The sequence below is a fragment of the Bufo bufo genome, chromosome 5, assembly GCF_905171765.1.
Source record: "Bufo bufo chromosome 5, aBufBuf1.1, whole genome shotgun sequence".
NCBI lineage: Eukaryota > Metazoa > Chordata > Amphibia > Anura > Bufonidae > Bufo > Bufo bufo.
In genome coordinates, this window is record NC_053393.1 from 537057097 (window position 1) to 537082084 (window position 24988).

The 24988-nt window shown below is 42.9% G+C and overlaps 1 protein-coding gene across 1 annotated transcript in view; it reads right to left on the reverse strand.

The window, feature by feature from the left end:
• VWDE (von Willebrand factor D and EGF domains) overlaps positions 1–24988 on the reverse strand; it is a 109472-nt gene that overhangs the window by 55523 nt on the left and 28961 nt on the right. The window contains exons 2-9 of the mRNA XM_040431275.1: positions 20524–20708; positions 17158–17389; positions 16609–16671; positions 16274–16524; positions 14582–14671; positions 14043–14187; positions 1229–1446; positions 476–549 (exon numbers count right to left, since the gene is read on the reverse strand). Coding sequence (XP_040287209.1) covers positions 476–549; positions 1229–1446; positions 14043–14187; positions 14582–14671; positions 16274–16524; positions 16609–16671; positions 17158–17389; positions 20524–20708 — 1258 coding nt within the window. The remainder of the gene's footprint in view (positions 1–475; positions 550–1228; positions 1447–14042; positions 14188–14581; positions 14672–16273; positions 16525–16608; positions 16672–17157; positions 17390–20523; positions 20709–24988) is intronic.

A 24988-nucleotide genomic window follows, 5' to 3' on the forward strand; every position in this document is an offset into this window, starting at 1 on the left:
TGCTTCACTTCTCCTTTGGTGGCGCTGCAGAGATATAAAGCACCTTCTGCCGGGTTCCCTCACAGATTACAGCTGATCTCTGAAGGTTTCAGCCATGGGACACCTTGATAGCTTATTTCAGTTTCAGCATCCGAAGTCGATTCGCTCATCCCTAGTAGCTGCCATGCACATACGTGACCGGTGCTCCATTCAAAAAAAGGGGCACAGGATCCTCCTCTCTCAATCAGTGTGGGTTCCACCAGTAAGACCCCCAGAGGTCAGACACTTATGACCTATCCAGGGGCAACCTCTTATGAAGCTCACAATATAATTTCTGTATAGCATCCCAGGATAGAAAGCAAAGACATGACAGGGGGCCCTGACCATTTTACAGTATGGGGCCCCAAATATATGCTGGTGCACCAGGTGCCATAAAGGAGCCAGTATGAGAGTAAAATTGGTTAACTAATTGACAAAGAGATGTATGAAATATTACCTGCCATCTAATGTGACAATATGGGGGTCAGTGAATGAATAGCAGTAAGCACTGGCGATGTCCGTCACTGTGATCTAAAGAAAACACATTTTTTTGCTAATTAATAACTTATTCTTATGTAATCTAAATGTTGCCTTGCTTTTTTCAAGATAAAGACCTCCAAATCTCTAGCATAGAGATTTAATTAAAATTATAACATTCCAGCTCTTTGCAGCTACCACTAGAGGGAGCTAATTGCACCGATTTATGACTGAGGTCTATGTATGCAGAAAGCTCTAACACTCCCCCTAGTGGTGGCTGCAGGTAGACGAAATGTGATAAAACTCCAATCTATAAGACCTAAGACAAATATATACTGATTCTTCTGCTAAGGGCTCATGCACACAAATGTATTTTGTTTCCGTGTCTGTCCAGTTTTGTTTTTTTTTTCCCGTATGCAGAACCATTCACTTCAATGGGGGGGTCGCAAAAAAAAAAACCAAAATGACTCCGTGTGCATTCCATTTCCTTATGTCAGTTCTGCAAAAAAATAAAAATAGAACATGTCCTATTATTGTCCGCATTACGGACAAGGATAGGACTGTTCTATTAGGGACCGGATGTTCCATTCCGCAAAATACGGAATGCACACTGACATCAACCGTATTTTTTGCGGACTGCAAAATAAATATAGTCGTGTGCATGAGCCCTTAGTGTGAGGTATATGGAGCCTCTTTAAATGTAGAAAAAGACTTTTGTTTAAAATTGTAACACCTGTACTGGGTCCAGTGTATATCCATTCCACAGGAAATTGCTGCTAACTATGGGGTCAACTTCAATGCTGGTCACTGTGTCCCCATCCGTGGCAAAGTCCATCACTGCAGTAAAATAGAGGGCGGATTGACCGCACGTTTCGTTTTGGCAGCTCGACTGGAGGAGATTCACTTCACAGGAAGAAAGTGCCAAATCTGAGTCATGTTTCTCTTCAGCTGCTAAAGACAAAATCATAAGAGGTTTCCAGATTTGCTACAATATAGCCAAAAGCATCGCTCACCATGAGACAGCGGCCAAAAGAAACACTAATCAGTATGTACTGACACCGAATATTCTCCAGGAAGGCTCTACTCTACTGTAAATACTGTTATTGTTTTAATAGATTTCATAATATATTCTAATTTATTATAGTGCAGTCATTGTATGAGCTAAAGCTATCAGCTATGTAGAAACATTATTATAGTAGTTATATTCCTGTACATAGGAGCAGTATTATAGTAGTTATATCCTTGTACATAGGAGGCAGTATTATAGTAGTTATATTCTTGTATATAGGAGCAGTATTATAGTAGTTATATCCTTGCACATGGGAGCAGTATTATAGTGGTTATATTCTTGTACATAGGAGCAGTATTATAGTAGTTATATTCTTGTACATAGGAGGCAGTATTATAGTAGTTATATTTTTGTAAATAGGAGCAGTATTATAGTAGTTATATTCTTGTACATAGGAGCAGTATTATAGTAGTTATATTCTTGTACATAGGAGCAGTGTTATAGTAGTTATATTCTTGTACATAGGAGGCAGTATTATAGTAGTTATATTCTTGTACGTAGGAGCGGTATTATAGTAGTTATATTCTTGTACATAGGAGCAGTATTATAGTAGGTATATTCTGGTACATAGGAGCAGTATTATAGTAGTTATATTCTTGTACGTAGGAGGCAGTATTATTGTAGTTATATTCCTGTACATAGGAACAGTATTATAGCAGCTATATTCTTGTACTTAGGAGTAGTATTATAGTAGTTATATTCTTGTACATAGGAGGCAGTATTATAGTAGTTATATTCTTGTACATAGGAGGCAGTATTATAGCAGCTATATTCTTGTACTTAGGAGTAGTATTATAGTAGCTATATTCTTGTACATAGGGGCAGTATTATAGTAGTTATATTCTTGTACATAGGAGGCAGTATTATAGTAGTTATATTCTTGTACATAGGAGACAGTATTATAGTAGTTATATTCTTGTACATAGGAGCAGTATTATAGTAGTTATATTCTTGTACATAGAAGTAGTATTATAGTAGCTATATTATTGCACATAAGAGCAGTATTATAGTAGTTATATTCTTGTACATAGGAGCAGTATTATAGTAGTTATATTCTTGTACATAGGAGGCAGTATTATAGTAGTTATATTCTTGTACATAGGAGGCAGTATTATTGTAGTTATATTCTTGTACATAGGAGCAGTATTATAGTAGTTATATTCTTGTACATAGGAGCAGTATTATAGTAGTTATATTCTTGTACATAGCAGCAGTATTATAGTAGTTATATTCTTGTACATAGGAGCAGTATTATAGTAGTTATATTCTTGTACATAGGAGGCAGTATTATAGTAGTTATATTCTTGTAGATAGGAGCAGTATTATAGTAGTTATATTCTTGTACATAGGAACAGTATTATAGCAGCTATATTCTTGTACATAGAGTGCAGTATTGTTGTAGTTATATTATTGCATATAGGGGCAGTATTATAGTAGATGCATTATATTATTCTAATTAGAACTTCTGAATTAAGGAACAAAACACTGAGAGACCTTCACAATCATATTCAAATTATTCAATGAGTGAAGTCACATTTTTATATATTTTTTCACAATAGTCATTTTTATATTTTTATAACTTCTGGTTTTGTGCAAATAATACAAACAATAACATGAGGAGTGAAATGTTGCCTTCAGCTACAAGATTTCAGACAATTAGAAAATTACTTCTTATATTATATTATTACTGCGTCTGAAAAATGTGCATTCATCAGAATGTTATAGGAAAAAGATTAAAAGAAACTAAAACCCCGGCCACAAGAGCCTGAAGCAACATGACTGAAGTTACTAATTTTATCTCAGTCTTTAACAGGAACAATTTATTTCTAAGTATTTTCACATTTCTGATGTGCTTGTTGAAATCTCAATGCTTGTGCCTCAAGGTTTCCTTTGATCTTTGTAATCAAAATTGATGGGTGAACAAAGTGTGAAAATAACTGCCGATGACATATGGTTGGGCACATTTTTGAATGCAATAATTGTAGGATTTTACTAATTTATGACGTAAAGTCATGATTTTATGAAAGACACGGAGGCGAGTATTGCTTAACTCTTTCTTTACTTGAAAATAGCAGCAAAGAAGATAATCTGAAAAAACCATTAGTACAGAGGTAACATAAGCCCCTCCCCCTTAGTCCTCCATAAAGGGACCTCCTCAACATCTCGACTTCCTCTTTCTTTGGTAACGGATCTGCAAACCGAAACTGGAACTGCCGAGAAACAGGAACATCGGCGTGACTTCAAACGACTCCAAACAAAGGAACAATCCCCAAACGAAATCCTGGTAAGACGTGACCACACTGGGGAACATCAATCACAGACTGCTGGGCCTTGTAATCAACCTGGAAAGAAACGTAAAAATAAATAGCAAGGAGCCAAGTAAGAGCTCCGAATAGTCGTACCAATACAGTAATAAACAGTGCAAAGGGAAAAAATCTTCAACTCTCAGTATTCAAAATAATACAAACATATAAAATAAAGGGAGGGAGAAAAGAGTGGGTGGGCAATACTCGCCTCCGTGTCTTTCATAAAATCATGACTTTACGTCATAAATTAGTAAAATCCTACAATTTTATATCAAGACACGGAGGCCTCATATTGCTAGTTTAAAGCCGACTTACAATGGATGAAAACATATGCGGACCCGGTCTGAAGTAAAATTCCCTGAAAGTAGAAACTCGAGACCAGTCCGCCAGTCTCATGACGTCCTCCAATTTAGCCCCCGAAAGGGTAAGGGACGTGGCCGCGGCACCTCGAACCGAATGCGCCGTGAAGATGGAGGTGTCGATGCCAGATAGGGATAAGATCCATTTCACCCAACGCGATAAAGTGACGCTAGTGACCGGAAGGTGAGGTCGACGGAAAGAAATGAACAGCTGCGAATGAGAAGTAGTCCGCAAAGACGAAGTCCGAGCTTCGTATTCTCTAAGGCATGCAACTGGGCACAGGATCAAGGATTCCGGAAAAACCGGATAATCCACAGACTTAATACTGGTCTTAGTGCGACGTGAGATATTAAAGGTCACACCATCCGGGGTGAACGAGCGAGCATCGTAGTCCAACGCCCGCACGTCCGACACCCTTTTACAGGAGACCAGACAAAATAAGGTAGCTAACTTGGCCGAAAGCTGACGTAAAGAGAGGTCCGAATTGATCGGCCAAGACGACAGAAAGGATAAAACTATGGATACGTCCCAAGAACTCGAAAAACGAGGACGGGGAGGTCGGGTAAGGCGAGAGCCTCTAAGTAACCGACAAACAAGGGGATGACGCCCCGCCGGGCAGCCTTCAAACCCCCTATGGCCAGATGAAATAGCCGACCTAAACACATTAATGGTACGATAGGCCTTACCATCCTTGTATAAAGAAGACAGGAACAAGATAATATTATTCACCGAGGTTGTAACGGGATCCAGATTCCTGAGCAGGCACCAACCAGACCAAGACTGCCATGCCGACTTGTAAGCTCTTCTGGTGCCGGGGGCCCATGCGCTCTCCAATAGGAACCTAGCCGTCTCCGAAACATCCGTGGGTGGATCGGGGTTCCCGAAATCCTGCAAGCCAGCAGGCGTAAGGAATCCGAGACTACAAGAGGGTGCGATTGATTCAATGGCCCCCGTAATAGGGCCGCTGAGTGGGGCAATAATAGGGGATAGTCCACCAACAGCTCCAGGAGCTGAGGGAACCACGATTGAGTGTTCCAAAACGGGATCACTAGGACCAATTCCGCCAATTGGTAACGCACCATGGCCAGGACCCGTGGAATCAGGGAGAAAGGTGGAAACGCATACATCAGGCTCCCTGACCACTGTTGTAAGAAGGCATCTACCGCCTCCGCGGATGGGTCCGGCCTCCAACTGAAGTACCTGGGGAGCTGGGCGTTCCAACGAGACGCGAAAAGGTCGATGGAAAAAGGACCCCAGAGAGATAACACAGAGGCGAAGATTTCCTCGTCCAATCTCCAATCGCTGGAGTCGGACATGAAACGAGAGCTCCAATCGGCCCGAGTATTGTGGAGCCCCGGTAAGTATTCCGCCACGACTGAAATGTTGTTGGAAAGGCAGAAGTTCAAAAACTCCTTGGCCAGGTGAGTTAACATCCTGGATCGGGTGCCTCCCATGGAGTTGATATACCGGACCGCCGAGACGTTGTCCATCCGAAGACGTACACACGCTCTGGCCCTCCCGTTGGCAAAACTGCGGATCGCAAAGGAACCCGCTAGGAGTTCTAGGGCATTGATGTGCAGGGATGACTCCGAGGACGCCCAAGGGCCCCCGGTGGACACTCCCTCGCAATGAGCCCCCCAGCCCAAGAGACTGGCGTCGGATTCCACTACCAGGTCCGGACGAGGACCAAAAATGGCCCTTCCGTTCCAGGCTGACAGGTTGGCAATCCACCAAAGTAACTCGTCCCGAGTGTCCGAGTCCAGAATGATGAGGTCCGCATAGGTGGCTCCCGCCTGAAGATGAGCAATCTTCAGGCGCTGCAAGGCCCGATAATGTAGTGGGGCTGGGAAAATCGCCTGGATAGAGGACGACAACAGACCTATCACTCTGGCCAACTGACGAAGGGATACTTGAGGTAGAGCCAACGTGCGACGCAATTCCTTGCGTATGGAACTGACCTTCACTGTGGGAAGACTGAGAGTCAGAGCCTCCGAATCCACCAGGAAACCTAGGAACTCCAAAGTCCTGGACGGGATCAAACAGGATTTCTCCCGGTTGATGATGAAACCCAAGCTGGTGAGAAGGGACATTGCCAGATGCAAGTGACTCAGAATGGTGGAATAATCTCCGGCCATGATCAAGATATCGTCCAGATATACTATGAGCCTCACACCTCGACTGCGGAGCCAGGCCATGACTGGACGAAGTAACTTTGTGAAGCACCATGGGGCGGACGACAGGCCGAAGGGAAGACACGTGAACCGCCACAGGGTGTTCCGCCAACGGAACTGCAACAGATCCCTTGAGGATGGAGCAATCGGTACCGTAAGGTACGCGTCCTTTAGGTCTAGTTTTACTAACCAGTCCTGAGGAAGGAGCATATCCCGAAGGAGGTGGATGCCCTCCATTTTGAAATGACGGTATCTCACAAAGGAATTTAGAGCCTTTAGATTTATCACTGGTCGGAATTGACCCCCTTTTTTCCCCACGAGGAAGATACTGCTGACCACTCCCCGAGGGGTTCGGGTGGCTGGCTCTATGGCTCCTTTCAGGAGCAACTGATTCAACTCCTCGTCTATGAGGGATTGGGCCGACAGGGGCGTCTGAGTATGCAGGGAAGACCTTAGAAAATACGGGCTTGACACAAGCTCTATGTGGAAACCTAGTATTGTGGACAAAATCCATGGATCCGAAGTTATAGTGGCCCAAACATGGGAAAAGGAACGGAGTCTGCCCCCTATACATGGGTCCAAAAAAGGGAGAGGAAACCGTTGACTTACCGAAAGGGCGTCGAAGGTTCGGTTGTCCACGATATGATCTGCCTCGTCCAAAAGAGCCCCTCGCCGGGAAGAATGATGGAGGATGCCTGGGGTCCTGACTGTAGGACCTGAAGGAAGATGAAGAGGGGCCTCGTCCCGAGCCTCGGGATTGGAAGGAGGAGCGGCCGGCCAGACGGCCCCTAGAACTGCCGGCCCTGGAGGAAACCCGGTTACTGAAAACCTTGCGCATAGAGGTTTGCGCCTTATCCAGGGCAGTAAACGTGCCCACGAACTTTCCCAGCTCCTTAATAAAAGGATCACCAAACAGGAGTCCCTGGGCGTCTTTGCCCGATTCAGTCAGGGCCATGTTGGCTAACTTAGGTTCCATCTTGATTAAGATGGCCTTCCTGCGTTCTATGGCAATAGAGGTATTGGCGTTGCCCGCCAGGCATATGGCCCTTTGGACCCAGCCTCTGAGTTCCTCGGGGTCTACTAGTCTGCCCTCAGCCTTAGCCGATTCCGCCAAATCAAAGATTTTGGCTAGTGGCCCCATTATGTCTAATAATTTGTCCTGGCACGCCCGAAGGGCTGAGTCCAGGCCTCTACGGGGACTAAATCCAGATTTCGACAAAAATTGTACGACCTTAGGGTCGACTGCGGGGGTTTCACAAACCCTGTTCGGAATAGTCGGACGGGGGCACTCGGCTCGCAGTTTGTTTCTAGCCTCCTTGCTAAGAGGCTTGCGGGCCATGGACTCAATGTAGCCAGCGACATGGGGAGCCGGCAACCACTCGGATGACCTGGGATGATGGAGTGAGTCCGGGTCAAATAGCGGGGCACCAGATGGATCCATGAGGGGTGTCTGCGCGTCAGTCGTCGCAGACGACCTAGCAGTAGTCGGCCGGGAAACCGGATCAGGTTGCCCCTCATCCAAATCAACCTCATCCCCCTCAGAGTTAGCTGGGGAACGTGTCTCAACCTCCTCCTCAGACTCCTGAGAGTCAGATTCTGGTTGCGGCTGTGCTCTAGCCGTTTTCCAGTTCCGTGCACATTCTGCCTTGCGCGGATAGGCTCGTTTGCGCGACCGGAGCGCGCTGTCAGATGATGGAACTAAGCCATCGGTCAAGGAGTTTCTGGAGGTGTTAGGTAAAGACACAGTAGTATCTTGTGTCAATGTTACTGTCTGGGCACAGAGGACCTGAGACAGGGAGCTGGTGAGGGCTGAGGAAACAGAGCCCATAGCAGACAAAATAGCGTCTGAAATGGACTGCTGTAAGGCCCTAGCTTGGGCATCAGCCATAGAGGGCATAGCTGCCCCAGAAGGGGGGGGCATAGCCTGGGGAGTAGCATTATTAGAGTCTAGCAAAGGGCTGCTAGAGATCAGAGAGGGGGCTGGAACCAGAGACATGACTAGCGATATTATAAGAGCAATGGGCGACAACAGTACCTAAAATTAAAGACCCTGAGGCAAGAATAATGCGACCGGACAGGAGCGCGGCAAGCCTAAGTGACCGTTGGCGAGGTACTGACAAAAACTTCCGAAATCTCGCGGGATCTCGGAAGCAGAGAGGCAGGCAGACAGCCGGGAAGTGCTCGCGCCCGAAATCCCGCAATCGCGAGATCTCGGGCGCAATCCAAAATGGCCGCCGAAACCTCGCGATACCTCCAGGCGCGCCCGAAGCGATGAAGAAGGAGGAAATGGCGCCCGGCAACAACGCCAAAGATAGCAGGAGACCCCTCAGTGCGGTAAGTAAACCAGAAGTCGCGGAGTGGTTAGCGACCACCGGAGGGCGAGAAAAAAGGCCTCACAGAGGAAGTATGAGGGGAACAAAACGGAACGGGGTAAAAGTAAAAACAAGTAATTACATAAAATATATATAAATATATATATAATAATGGGGAGAAAACGCGACCCCAAAACGCGCCAAACCTAAGGAAGAAAACAATTGCGGTACACAGGTAGTCCAAATTAACAAAAAACAATACTACAGACAAAATCCTTCACTCACAGCCCAGAGGGCTGTGGAGGGGTACTTATCTGAAGCGCAGCAGCAAAGAAAGAGGAAGTCGAGATGTTGAGGAGGTCCCTTTATGGAGGACTAAGGGGGAGGGGCTTATGTTACCTCTGTACTAATGGTTTTTTCAGATTATCTTCTTTGCTGCTATTTTCAAGTAAAGAAAGAGTTAAGCAATATGAGGCCTCCGTGTCTTGATATAAAATCTGAATTATTGTAAAAAAGGACTATGCATTAAGGAACTTAAAGGTGAGTGATATCTGAATAACGTCACTGCTCTTTGGTTTTTCTAGATTAATCATATAGTATCATGGTTTATGCCTTTCCAGTTGTTGAGGAAGGGTTGAGACGCATGCATATATATACATATATGCATGCAAACACGTGCATGCATGTATAATATATATGCATGCATTAATCACTTTATAGGAGGATGTGCGCAGATGTGCCCAGCATCTGCGCACATCTGCCCTTAGTGGCCCACAGGGGCTTATGGTGGGCCCTGTGGGATATATGATATAATGTAGGGGCTTGTGCCCCCTTATACAGGGAGTGCAGAATTATTAGGCAAGTTGTATTTTTGAGGATTAATTTTATTATTGAACAACAACCATGTTCTCAATGAACCCAAAAAGCTCATTAATATCAAAGCTGAATATTTTTGGAAGTAGTTTTTAGTTTGTTTTTAGTTTTAGCTATTTTAGGGGGATATCTGTGTGTGCAGGTGACTATTACTGTGCATAATTATTAGGCAACTTAACAAAAAACAAATATATACCCATTTCAATTATTTATTTTTACCAGTGAAACCAATATAACATCTCAACATTCACAAATATACATTTCTGACATTCAAAAACAAAACAAAAACAAATCAGTGACCAATATAGCCACCTTTCTTTGCAAGGACACTCAAAAGCCTGCCATCCATGGATTCTGTCAGTGTTTTGATCTGTTCACCATCAACATTGCGTGCAGCAGCAACCACAGCCTCCCAGACACTGTTCAGAGAGGTGTACTGTTTTCCCTCCTTGTAAATCTCACATTTGATGATGGACCACAGGTTCTCAATGGGGTTCAGATCAGGTGAACAAGGAGGCCATGTCATTAGATTTTCTTCTTTTATACCCTTTCTTGCCAGCCACGCTGTGGAGTACTTGGACGCGTGTGATGGAGCATTGTCCTGCATGAAAATCATGTTTTTCTTGAAGGATGCAGACTTCTTCCTGTACCACTGCTTGAAGAAGGTGTCTTCCAGAAACTGGCAGTAGGACTGGGAGTTGAGCTTGACTCCATCCTCAACCCGAAAAGGCCCCACAAGCTCATCTTTGATGATACCAGCCCAAACCAGTACTCCACCTCCACCTTGCTGGCGTCTGAGTCGGACTGGAGCTCTCTGCCCTTTACCAATCCAGCCACGGGCCCATCCATCTGGCCCATCAAGACTCACTCTCATTTCATCAGTCCATAAAACCTTAGAAAAATCAGTCTTGAGATATTTCTTGGCCCAGTCTTGACGTTTCAGCTTGTGTGTCTTGTTCAGTGGTGGTCGTCTTTCAGCCTTTCTTACCTTGGCCATGTCTCTGAGTATTGCACACCTTGTGCTTTTGGGCACTCCAGTGATGTTGCAGCTCTGAAATATGGCCAAACTGGTGGCAAGTGGCATCTTGGCAGCTGCACGCTTGACTTTTCTCAGTTCATGGGCAGTTATTTTGCGCCTTGGTTTTTCCACACGCTTCTTGCGACCCTGTTGACTATTTTGAATGAAACGCTTGATTGTTCGATGATCACGCTTCAGAAGCTTTGCAATTTTAAGAGTGCTGCATCCCTCTGCAAGATATCTCACTATTTTTGACTTTTCTGAGCCTGTCAAGTCCTTCTTTTGACCCATTTTGCCAAAGGAAAGGAAGTTGCCTAATAATTATGCACACCTAATATAGGGTGTTGATGTCATTAGACCACACCCCTTCTCATTACAGAGATGCACATCACCTAATATGCTTAATTGGTAGTAGGCTTTCGAGCCTATACAGCTTGGAGTAAGACAACATGCATAAAGAGGATGATGTGGTCAAAATACTAATTTGCCTAATAATTCTGCACGCAGTGTATAATCATGTGCCCCCTTATCATCTGTGCCCCCTTATCATCTGTGCCCCCTTTAGATAAATATGTCTATGTCCCTCATGTTGGTGTATACATGTGTATGGATGTGCCCCATGCATCCATACACATATATATTATACAATTCCCCCCCCCCCCCTCCATACACCTGAAACCAGATGCATCAGTGTGAATGTCCCCCAAGCATTCACACAGATGCAATCTGGTTGATTGCATCAGAATGACCGGTCTAAGGTCCGGTCATCCTGATAACTACAAAGGACTCGGATTCCACAGAATCTGAGCCCTTTGATATAATTGTCGCCAGCGCCGCTGGAGACAATTATACATGATAGAAGAAGGGGAGAAGCCTCCTCTCCTTCTATTATGCGCATTCCGGCAGCGAAATTAACATCTCGCTGGCCGGAATGCAGAGTGCCACAGGCGGGAGATCAAAGGCTTCTCCTGCCTGTTGGTGTGCAGCGCGTCCCCGATGTGCGGGCCGGCGCAGTGACGTCATATCACTGCGCCGGCCCATGTGGATGATGGGCGCGCGCGCGCGCCCCCTGGTGGGCGGCGCGGCGCAGGAGTGCGGGCCGCCGGGGATAAATATCCGGCGGCCCCGGCACTCAAGTAGTGAGGATCGGGACCCCCCACCTTGAAGAGGAGCGCATCCTGCGCTCAGGAGAGGCCCCCGACCGGACCCACACCCATATAGGAGAGCGCGATCGGCGCTCAAGGAAAGCTGCCCCCCCAGAAGGAGAGAGGGTCGGGACCCCTCTTACCTGGAAAGGAGCGTACCCATCCTGCCTCTGAAGGAGCGCAATCGCCGCTCAGTAAGGAGAGTCCTCGGCGCTCCGGAGGAGCGGAGCAATCCCCTGGACGAACGAGCAACTAAGTATCATTATTAATCCTATATCCCCTGATCCTCTACTGATATCTCTTCCCTGGTTACCCTATTACACCCCTTGTTACCCTGTTACCCCTGGTAACCCTAGACACCCCTTGTTAACCCTATTACCCCTGGTACTACACCCCTTGTTAACCCTATTACACCCCTTGTATGATTAGTGTCCCTGATGTGCACCCTGGGCCCTAATTCCTTGTTTGTGTCCCTGATGTGCACCCTGGGCCCTGATTAACCCTTGCCTTGTTGGTGTCCCTGGTACTGGGCACCCTGCCATATTGGTATCCTTGTTTGTACCCCTGATCCTGTGTCACTGGTTAACCCTTGTCCCTGATTCCCTGATTCGGTGCCCCTGATTGTATTTGTGGTTCACTTACACCCCTGTAAGACCACCGTTAACCCTCGTCGTACCCCGTAGGGACAGTGAGTAGCCAGGCGGGTGGGCTGCTAATACATGTGTGAGTGTATTGTATAGATAGTTTGTGGGTGGAACTTGGGATTGTGTAGTGTAGTCTAGTACTGTATATTTAGTGCTGTATTGTTAGTGTATTGCGTGCTTAAGTGTATTAGGTATTAATAAATACTGTTTTATTTATAACTATCTGTGTAATGTGTGGTTATTAGCGATAGTTAGTTTAGTGAGGCGCATGCAGCTAGCTTAGTGATTAGCGTAAGGCAAAGTATAGTAAAAGTATTGTATTATTGTTATATAAAGGTATAAATGGGCGGAGTCATCAATAGACGGCTCCTCACATTTATGAATGTTAATTATTGATATTTGCATAAATATTAGTGAATATTATTCCCCCTTTACACCAGTAAAACTAATTTCTCTTGTGTAGAACCTGGGAAGTCTATAACTTTAAAGGTCTTATGGACCCACTGTGTCACTGAACTGATTTAGATTAGGGCTACTAGTAATGGAATTATCTTAGAGCCCCCACTAATATTCACCCTTTCATCCCTATAAAGGGATCTGGTCTCCACTGCAGGGGAACCACCAGGTTGCTACCTCTTGGATTCTTGCAGTGACAGCTGTGACAGGTTAAGAGTTACCAATGCGTGGCACCAAAGGGGACAGGCAGAATCACAGCCAATGGACAGGCCTAAGTCAGGGCAAGCAGAGCTAATTTAATCCAGTAAACAGGCCAAAGATGGGGACAGGCAAAGGGTCAGTATGATAAACAGAGAGTGTTTAGGACAGGTGGAACAGGTTCAATATGGTAAATTGGCAGAAGTCAGGCATGGAAGATCAGATGGCAACAAACACCTTCACTTGGACTAACAAGCTAGGATCCTGTTTGCTGGGGCATCATTCTACAGGGGACAGTGCCTTAAAAACCCTGGCGCAGTTAGCCATAGGCTGGGCACAGACTGGCCCTTTAAGAGCCAAAGAGAAAATGCATGCCCTATGGGCAGAAAGGACTGCAAGCAGGAATAGAGAGGCTGCATCCCCAGCATGGAGTGGACAGGCTGAACACTACTCCAGCAGAGCAGAAAGATGCCACCAGGAACAGAATGTCGGAGAATCAGAGCAGGGGGATGGGTAAGCATTTATCTGGCTCTGCCTGCAGGGAGCACAGAAATGCCAGCAGACACACTCTGAAAAAAAATTCTATATTATGTAGTTTAGTACATGTATCTCAACAAGTCCATACTACACTCTGCAGAATCTCAACATGATTGTATAATGTTGTTTAGAACCTCTGTAAGTCCCAAAATACTGTAAGGACCCTTATGTGATTGTATCATGTTGTGTATAACCTCAGTAAGCTCAAAAAACACTCAAAATAAGCTCTACATGAGTGTATCATGTTGTGTAGAACCTCAGTAAGTCCACACCGCCATCAGAGGAACCTCTACATGTTGTAAAATACCTCAACAATTACATACCACATGCTGAGAAACATTAAAGTCATATAAGACACTCTGAGGAACCTGTACATGATTGTATCATGTTGTGTATAACCTCAGTAAGTCCATACCGCACTCTCAGGAACGTCTACATGTGTAGAACCTCTTACCTACCTTCATTTGTCGTATGGAACCTTAGTGTGAGTTTACAATCGTTCTGCAATTGACTTGCATCTGAGCATGAAATCGGAATTGTGCTCTTCACCATCATCCTGTGTTCCCTACCATCTTCTGATATGCTAAAAGTTTCTGGATACAGCTGTGAGAAGAAAACAAATGCGGGAGGTTTACTAATCCTGTCTAAAATGAGAATGCAGACTTGCAAAAGTAAGAGGGGAGTAACACAAACAGCATAATCAGACTACTTGGGTTTTGTTTGTAGACATATAGGTCTGCTTAGGAGGTGCATACATAAAACTATGAGGAGATTTTTAATCAAGGCTCCATAAAATGCTTGCAAAAGTATTCATACCCCTTAAAATGAAGAATTAAACTGAAAAAATTATCCCTTGCTGTGACTTGATCATGAGAATTCACCAACATGTCCAGAAGAAGGAACGTTATGTTTAGCATGTATTCTACTCAAGGGCAAAGGTTATCTGACAGTATATTTACCATAATAACAGGTCATAAAAATTTATTATACAATTTACCTTAATGCCAACAAAAAATTCTTTGCTTTCTTGAGGGAGACTATGAACATCTGGTTGTTCTAGGTTAAAGCTGGAAACACTGCAATATATCTGTGATAAAACAGAATGAGGTGGATGATAATCAGTGGTCAGAAACAACAACATCAAAGCACATGAGAATCAAGGGGACATGTAGGAGGTAATTTAGTTAAAACAAGATCTTGAGATGTAATGAGGTGTCCTTTAATGGACCGGGTGCAATAAACAATGCATAAGAGGACCTTGGAAAGTCTTGAAACTTTGGGACTTTGATGTAGCTAATGGCTTTGAGAAAACTCTGGTGAACAGAAAAATAGAGATCCTTCACCAACCAAGCTATTCTTCCAGTAGGACTCTAAATTAACATTTAGGTGGCCATACATAATGTCTCAAATTACGTCCAAAACCAACAATTTCACCATGACCAGCCGTCAATCTAACGTTTCTGGTGGTGTTCCAACTCTACTAATGGCAGGTGTAGGGAGAAAGAAGGGTTGGGTATGTTAAATGTAAACATATCGATCCTTTGGTTCTCAGGGAAGACAAGCTACCATCAGAGGTATCTGGCATCAGCTTATTCCACTCATCCTATTGAGAACACATACATGCTTAGATTGGGGGATTGGAACAATAGCTGTTCACCAAACAAGCATTCAACTGACAGCAAACTAAAGGGTATGACCTGCTTTAGGCCGGTTTGGTATGGCTGCTGGAAGTGACTTTCATTAGGGTACTAGGTTTTTTCACCCGGGTCAGAAGGTTTTGTTGTTTGTTTTCTCTCTACTGTCACGGTTTCTCCCATGACAGGGGTCAAAAGATCTAAGAGACTGGCTGCACGTGATGGGATCTGACAGCCTCTTTGGTTTTACTTGTTTCTGTGTTGTTGCTGGTTATGACCACACCTCTTGTCTCAGGTGTAGCTTAAGTGGTCATTCCTACTCCTCAATTTAGTCTGGTCTCACCCATCATGCTATGCAGTTGATAGCTCCTTCTGGTTGTGGAAGTGCTGGTGTTTGGTTCTCCAGTTCCTGCTCATCCGCGTACTTCGGAGTTAAGTGTCTTTTCCCTATTTCTAGTTTGTTGTATTCCCTTATCTTTTGGTATTAGGCCTGAGGGAGTCTCCTGGTCCTTCAGCTGGGAAGGAACAGGTCATCTTTTGTCCTGACACTATTTCCAGGATCCTTTAGGGTCAGATTGGGCTCTAGGTTCCTGCGTACCTTTCCCATAAGTAGCCGCTTCTCACTCTTGGAGGTGCGGTTTATAGATTTTCTTTCTGCCTTCTTACTAGCTGGTCGCTTGTACTCTGTGGTGCTTCTGGAGTTGCCAGTTTTCTACTTTAAGCTAAGTCTAAGTTATATTCCCTGTTTGCATCTGGGCCTGAGACAGAGACTTCCATTCGTCCATCTGGGGAGGAATGGGTTGTCTCTGGTCTTAACCTCATTTCAGGGCCTTATAAGGAAATAAGAGCCTAGGTTTACTGCATATGAATATTCCTACCTTCAAGGTCTATTCATATTGATAGGTAGTTAGGGCCCGGATTAGGGTTGTTTAGGAGGTGACCTGTTCCTTCCCTAGTTTCCAGGCCCAGTTACTGTTCCCCTTCCCTCCTGTGTTCAGTGTGGAGTTTTCCCCCCAAACTGATCGTGACAGATATAGAAGAAAAAATATTCTTACTTGGTCTCCAAGTCTGACATTTATGCCGTCCAATTCTATGATAGAAAATGGCAGCACTACAGCTTCTTGTCTAAGTTCTTCCTTCTGTCCACCACTCGATAGTCTAGACCATTTTACGATGAATCCCAGGGAGCTGTTCATAGTGGGAACCTCAAAAGAACACTTCAGATGGACACTGCTGCCAACCACATCTGGTACAATTTCCGGGCTAGATGGAGATTCAAGGAATAGGCTTTGTGAGCTTGATTCACCTAAAAATGAAGGATGTATTTAAAAAATATTATTCCAACGATAAAAAATACCGTTGAGATGGCTCAATATTATATGACACTTACTTGTGCAAACACCATTGACTTCTATCTCTCCCTTGTCACACTGGGATACAGATTCAGGAACAACTGGAAAAAAAGAGAGACAAAATCTGCAGAGACAAGACATGGCTAAAATAAGTCATCATGGCGGTCTGGTCCAAATGGATAAAATGAGGAAATAATGTGTATAATTAGATATAATGTAGTGTATAGTTCAGGGCACTGTATGTGATGTCCGTTCAAAATTTGGCATACAGGGTGGGGGCACCATTTAAGTTTTCGCAGCAGAGAAGCTAGAATTGGATCTGGCAACTAATTCTACACAACTATTTAAGAACTATGTAGAATCGTGACTAGTGAACCACTAATGGTATGGCTGATGAAGGAGACTTAGTCCTCCAACACAACAGTAGCAAATACTCAACACCTGTTTAACTCTTCCTCTGGACCCATAAGTAGATTTTAAGGATATTGAGGTCATTACCGAATACCAAAACCAAATGTGTCTTGCAAGCCAATCATACAGCTACTATGACAATCTTACTTTGCCTTACTCTCACTAGCAGGACTTACCTTCCGCACAGTAGCCCATACACCCTTGAGTAGGCTGCAACAAATACACAAAAAAGTCTCCACAATTTCTGACAGTCACTGGGATGCGGAAAAGACAACAATCCTTGGTGCTGCTGAAGAAGAACTGCCATGTGGCACAAGCTGTGAGCTGCATCACCTCCCCTGGAGCCGGGAGCGACTCTGTTTCCCTTAGAGACAACCAAACAGGAGCTTGTGTGCCACAGTGATTCATCTGCAATAGGAAAACGAGAGATGGAGTGAGGACTGGGAAGATCTTTAATTTACAGAATACATGATATGCCATGATACATGCCCCAGCATTTTCATGGACATATAATTTTAATGGACATATTCTAGATATTTCACATTTGACACTGCTGCCTAAGATTATACAAGTTTGTATTCTTCCTGAAGGTTATCCACTCTACATCTATACGGTATTCTATCAGTATCCGATTATCAAAAATACTTGAAAATCCAGACTAGTGTCTTTCAGGGTAAATTAGATGACAGACTAAAGGAAGTGTCTGCCATAACGCCTAATGATCCAGAGAATAAAGGAATTCCCACAAAATAGTTATATTCTTCTGCTTAGTAGCAGTATTATAGTATATATATTCTTGTACATACGAGGCAGTATTATAGTAGCTATATTCTTGTACATAGGACCAGTATTATAGTAGTTATATTCTTCTGCTTAGTAGCAGTACTATAGTAGTTATATTCTTGTACATAGGAGCAGTATTATAGTAGTTATATTCTTCTGCTTAGTAGCAGTATTATAGTAGTTATATTCTTGTACATAGGAGCAGTATTATAGTAGTTATATTCTTGTACATAGGAGCAGTATTATAGTAGTTATATTCTTGTACATAGGAGCAGTATTATAGTAGTTATATTCTTGTACATAGGGGCAGTATTATAGTAGTTATATTCTTGTACATAGGAGCAGTACTATAGTAGTTATATTCTTGTACATAGGAACAGTATTATAGTATTTATATTCTTGTACATAGGAACAGTATTATAGTAGTTATATTCTTGTACATAGGAGCAGTATTATAGTAGTTATATTCTTGTACATAGGAGCAGTATTATAGTAGTTATATTCTTGTATATAGGAGCAGTATTATAGTAGTTATATTCTTGGACATAGGAGGCAGTATTATAGTAGTTATATTCTTGTACATAGGAGCAGTATTATAGTAGTTATATTCTTGTACATAGGAGGCAGTATTATAGTAGTTATATTCTTGTATATAGGAGCAGTATTATAGTAGTTATATTCTTCTGCTTAGTAGCAGTATTATAGTAGTTATATTCTTGTACATAGGAGCAGTATTATAGTAGTTATATTCTTGTATATAGGAGGCAGTATTATAGTAGTTATATTCTTGTACATAGGAGCAGTATTATAGTAGTTATATTCTTGTACATAGGAGCAGTACTATAGTAGTTATATTCTTGTACATAGGAACAGTATTATAGTATTTATATTCTTGTACATAGGAACAGTATTATAGTAGTTATATTCTTGTACATAGGAGCAGTATTATAGTAGTTATATTCTTGTACATAGGAGCAGTATTATAGTAGTTATATTCTTGTATATAGGAGCAGTATTATAGTAGTTATATTCTTGGACATAGGAGGCAGTATTATAGTAGTTATATTCTTGTACATAGGAGCAGTATTATAGTAGTTATATTCTTGGACATAGGAGGCAGTATTATAGTAGTTATATTCTTGTACATAGGAGCAGTATTATAGTAGTTATATTCTTGTACATAGGAGCAGTATTATAGTAGTTATATTATTGTACATAGGAGCAGTATTATAGTAGTTATATTCTTGTACATAGGAGCAGTATTATAGTAGTTATATTCTTGTATATAGGAGCAGTATTATAGTAGTTATATTCTTGTACATAGGAGCAGTATTATAGTAGTTGTATTCTTGTACATAGGAGCAGTATTATAGTAGTTATATTCTTGTACATAGGAGGCAGTATTATAGTAGTTATATTCCTGTACATAGGAGGCAGTATTATAGTAGTTATATTATTGTACATAGGAGCAGTATTATAGTAGTTATATTCTTGCACATAGGAGGCAGTATTATAGTAGTTATATTCTTGTACATAGGAGGCAGTATTATAGTAGTTATATTATTGTACATAGGAGCAGTATTATAGTAGTTATATTCTTGCACATAGGAGGCAGTATTATAGTAGTTATATTCTTGTACATAGGAGGCAGTATTATAGTAGTTATATTCTTGTACATAGGAGGCAGTATTATAGTAGTTATATTCTTGTACATAGGAGGCAGTATTATAGTAGTTATATTATTGTACATAGGAGCAGTATTATAGTAGTTATATTCTTGTACATAAGAGCAGTATTATAGTAGTTATATTCTTGTACATAGGAGGCAGTATTATAGTAGTTATATTCTTGTACATAGGAGGCAGTATTATAGTAGTTATATTCTTGTACATAAGAGCAGTATTATAGTAGTTATATTCTTGTACATAGGAGGCAGTATTATAGTAGTTATATTCTTGCACATAGGAGCAGTATTATAGTAATTATATTCTTGTACATAGGAGCAGTATTATAGTAGTTATATTCTTGTACATAGGAGCAGTATTATAGTAGTTATATTCTTGTACATAGGAGGCAGTATTATAGTAGTTATATTCTTGTACATAGGAGGCAGTATTATAGTAGTTATATTCTTGTACATAGGAGCAGTATTATAGTAGCTATATTCTTGTACATATGAACAGTATTATAGTAGTTATATTCTTGTACATAGGAGGTAGTATTATAGTAGTTATATTCTTGTACATAGGAGGCAGTATTATAGTAGTTATATTCTTGTACATAGGAGCAGTATTATAGTAGTTATATTCTTGTACATTGGAGCAGTATTATAGTAGTAGTTATATTCTTGTACATAGGAGGCAGTATTATAGTAGTTATATTATTGTACATAGGAGCAGTATTATAGTAGTTATATTCTTGTACATAGGAGCAGTATTATAGTAGTTATATTCTTGTACATAGGAGCAGTATTATAGTAGTTATATTCTTGTACATAGGAGCAGTATTATAGTAGTTATATTCTTGTACATAGGAGCAGTATTATAGTAGTTATATTCTTGTACATTGGAGCAGTATTATAGTACTTATATTCTTGTACATAGGAGCAGTATTATAGTAGTTATATTCTTGTACATAGAAGCAGTATTATAGTAATTATAAAGTAATACATATGGGGAGTGTTATATTAGTTAAATTGTGGATTTTTTTTTAAATCTTTTAGACACTACCTATGTAATCAAGATTGGCATTACAAATACCTCCACACACTTGGTTGGCATCTCAGCAGGTTTATCAAAGATCATAAATCGGTACCATCCGGATGTGAGAGAGTGGTCACATATGAGGTCATGAATGGCAGATTGTTGAAGCCTCATGGAATCAAAGGCAATACTTCTGTAGGGGTTCTGAAGGATCTTATGTCCAGTTGGTGAGCACTCTGGAGCTGCAAGGACATAATACTTTGTTACATGGTCTGGAATAGTTACGCAATAGCAAGAAGCAAAGCATTTTTTAACACATACAGACACTGCCCATTGATTAGTGTTTGATTACTTTTTAAAAAACATCTACGTTTTCAGCCAAAATATCTTCTGTACTTAAAGGGGTTGTCCGGGTTCAGAGCTGAACCCAGACATATCCCCCTTTTCACCCAGGCATCCCCCTGATATGAGCATTGGAACATTTCATGCTCCGATGCTCCCCTTTGCCCTGCGCTATATCGCACGGGGCAAGGGCTGTTTGTTTATATTTTTTACACTGCTGGAGGCTTCCACCTAGCAGTGAACCCGGTGATGTCACCTACACTGATGGGTGGGCTTTAGCGTTGCTCTAGCTGTTTGTACAAGCTACGGCAGTGCTAATGTCCACCCATTAGTGCCGATGATGTCACAAGGCTCACTGCTAGGCAAAACCCTCCACCTAGCAGTCCCTGGGGAGAGCCCGATACATCAATGGATCTCCAAAAAAAGATTCAGCGCAGGGAAAAGGAGAGCATCGGAGCATGAAACGCTCCTATGCTCATGACAGAGGGCTGCCTGGGTGAAAACAGGGATATGTCCGGGTTCAGCTCTGAACCTGGACAACCACTTTAAAGGGCATCTGTCAGCAGTTTTGTACCTATGACACCGGCTGACCTGTTACATGTGCACTTGGCAGCTGAAGGCATCTGTGTTGGTTCCATGTTCATATGTGCCTGCATTGCTGAGAAAAATGATGCTTTAATACATGCAAATCAGTCTCTAGGAGCAACGGGGGTGTTGACATTACACCTAGAGGCCCTGCTCTCTCTGTGACTTGATTTCTATGACCAGGCAGTGAAAGAGTCATCAAACCTGGTCCTGTCAATCAAAGCGCAGAGGGCGCAGCAGTTGCAGAGAAAATGGAGCGTCTCGTTAATAACGTTAATAACGCCTCCGTTGCTTCTAGATGTTCATTTGCATGTAATAAAACATTCACCAAACAGATATATTTAAAATGTTATAGTCATTTGTAGATTTATTGCTGTTACCAGCTTTGAAAAAAAAACATACAGTTGCAAGAAAAAGTATGTGAACCCTTTGGAATTATATGGATTTCTGCACAAATTGGTCATAAAATGTGATCTGATCTTCATCTAAGTCACAACAATAGACAATCACAGTCTGCTTAAACTAATAACACACAAAGAATTAAATGTTACCATGTTTTTATTGAACACACCATGTAAACATTCACAGTGCAGGTGGAAAAAGTATGTGAACGCTTGGATTTAATAACTGGTTGAACCTCCTTTGGCAGCAATAACTTCAACCAAACGTTTCCTGTAGTTGCAGATCAGACGTGCACAACGGTCAGGAGTAATTCTTCACCATTCCTCTTTACTCTTGAATAAAGAAAAACCTTTTTTGTGGATCCCAGGAGTGCTGTTCGTTTTTCTATTTATATACCAAGGGGTAAGCAGCTCATTCCCCAGTGAACGTGCACCCAACCTTTCTAACTATTTTTTGTCAGTGCCGCCATTCTTCTATACTATATGTATATATTTTGACTTCTTATGCTAAGAGCCTTCATGAACTATAAGGCCTCCTTCACACGGGCATTGCGGGAAAATGTGCGGGTGCGTTGCGGGAACATGCGCGTTTTTTCCGCGCAAGTGCAAAACATTGTAATGCGTTTTGCACTCGCGTGAGAAAAATCGAGCATGTTTGGTACCCAAACCAGAACTTCTTCACAGAAGTTCGGGCTTGGGATCGGTGTTCTGTAGATTGTATTATTTTCCCTTATAACATGGTTATAAGGGAAAATAATAGCATTCTGAATACAGAATGCATAGTACAATAGGGCTGGAGGGGTTAAAAAATAAAATAAAATAATTAAACTCACCTTAATCCACTTGATCGCGCAGCCCGGCTTCTCTTCTGTCTTCTTTTTTGCTGTGTGCAGGAAAAGGACCTGTGGTGATGTCACTCCGGTCATCACATGGTCCGTCACATGATCTTTTACCATGGTGATGGATCATGTGATGACCGGAGTGACGTCACCACAGGTCCTTTTCCTGCAATCAGCAAAGAAGGAGACAGAAGAGATGCCGGGCTGCGCGATCAAGTGGATTAAGGTGAGTTAATTTTTTTTTATTTTTTTTTTAACCCCTCCAGTGCTATTGTACTATGCATTCTGTATTCAGAATGCTATTATTTTCCCTTATAACCATGTTATAAGGGAAAATAATAATGATCAGGTCTCCATCCCGAACCGTGCGTGAAAATCGCACCGCATCCGTACTTGCTTGCGGATGCTTGCGATTTTCACGCAGCCCCATTCACTTCTATGGGGCCTGCGTTGCGTGAAAAATGCACAAAATAGAGCATGCTGCGATTTTCACGCAACGCTCAAGTGATGCGTGAAAATCATCGTGTGCACAACCCCATAGAAATGAATGGGTCCAGAATAAGTGCGGGTGCAATGCGTTCAACTCACGCATCGCATCCGCGGAATACTCGCCCGTGTGAAAGGGGCCTAAGGATTATATGAGTCACTAAGGCATCCGGATGTCTAGTGCTTTATCAGGCGGCAATTAATCTCATTTTATTTTGTGACCTGCATGAATTTGGTATTATTTATAACTTTTTATCTATTTATATGATCATGTTTATCGATTGACGTAATTCATCTATTTATTTTTTGATGGATTACTACCTAATATACCTAATTGCGTGCATGGGTCACTTGATTATCTATCATTTCTCCAATTTTGCTCTGTAGATTAATGATTACCCACTACTATTCCCCTGATGAACCTAAGTGAGGGGAAATGCGTCAGGAAGTCGATAGGGTAACTGTAGGGATAGACAGGTTAGGCACGGGTCCAGAGGGCAACCACCATCCCGGTCCTCCTCTGGGTTTAGGCATTAGTGAAGGTAAACTCAGGGATGTTATTTCCAATGCGAGACCCTTTAGCCCCTGCATCCCTCATAATTGAATTAACGTGGCTCCATTTGGAGGAGTCCTAGCATCTTTATTTTTCTTTTGGGGAATTTTTGGTTTGCTTGTGCACACTATATATCAAGTTGTGCTCTACTTTTGAGCATATTTAACTGTATTTATTAAAAGTTAAGTTTTAATTCCTATGCCCTCTGTGATGATATTGTAATTAATTGCAGGAATTGATATTGAAATCATATATTACATGTTTTGGTCTTTTATTCAGATAATACTTTATTTTTTTTGTGGTCATGGCTACGGCGGAGAACTAGTGCCCCGAACGTGCCGAGACCTGAGAGAGGAAACCAACCTGCCTAAACTAATATGGCTGGAGAGGTGCCCTTAGCCATGCCGCGGGTAAGCCTAAAAGGGGGCATACCCTGAGGAGTATGGAAAGAAAAGGGGAGGGAGGGTGGGGTACTGAAAACGCACGCACATGAGGAGAGGGCGTGCCTCCTTTTAAGTGCGCCTACGCCGCTCCCACAAATGCAGGCTGACATGTCAGCCTTAAGCTACTTGTGGTCATGGCTACGGCGGAGAACTAGTGCCCCGAACGTGCCGAGACCTGAGAGAGGAAACCAACCTGCCTAAACTAATATGGCTGGAGAGGTGCCCTTAGCCATGCCGCGCGTAAGCCTAAAAGGGGGCAAAAACACATATGAGTAGGGAGAGAAAACCTTTATGCAGCTGACCAAGTTACAAAACCAAACGGTGAAAAGCCTGGTATATCTCGGCCTGAAGAATAGGTATGTGACGTGTGAAGCCTGAGGAGCGCCAGCGACCCCTTTTGCGGATGACTTGGCCGGGGACGTGCTCTGAAGCCGCGGATGCAGCTCCAATACGGAAGGAGTGTCCTGAAATGGTCTTGGGGTTGAAACCCAAGCCCGCCGCCAGGGTGTGAACGTGGGAGATGAACTGCGAGGCCGTGAGGGCCGAGGCCTGGAGCGGGAGCAATGGGCGGTCAGGGGCGGAGTCCCCCAGAGCTGCCAGCCAGCTCCTGAGTACCTGGACCGGGTACCATGCGTTGGTGGACTGGAAGAACTTCACCTCCACTGGTGGTCTCACCTGCGAGGTTTGGAAGTGAGGAGATGTAAGGAGAATGGTTGTCGTGCCATACCAGCTGACCCCTGGTTGAACCCTTGGACCTGGCTGAACTGTGGGTGAATTCGCTGTGTCCTAAGAACCCGCGGAACTAAGGTACATGGCAGCCTTTATGACAGTGCTGGAAAGGAGCCCAAAAGAAAGACCATCTAGGGAGGTGGA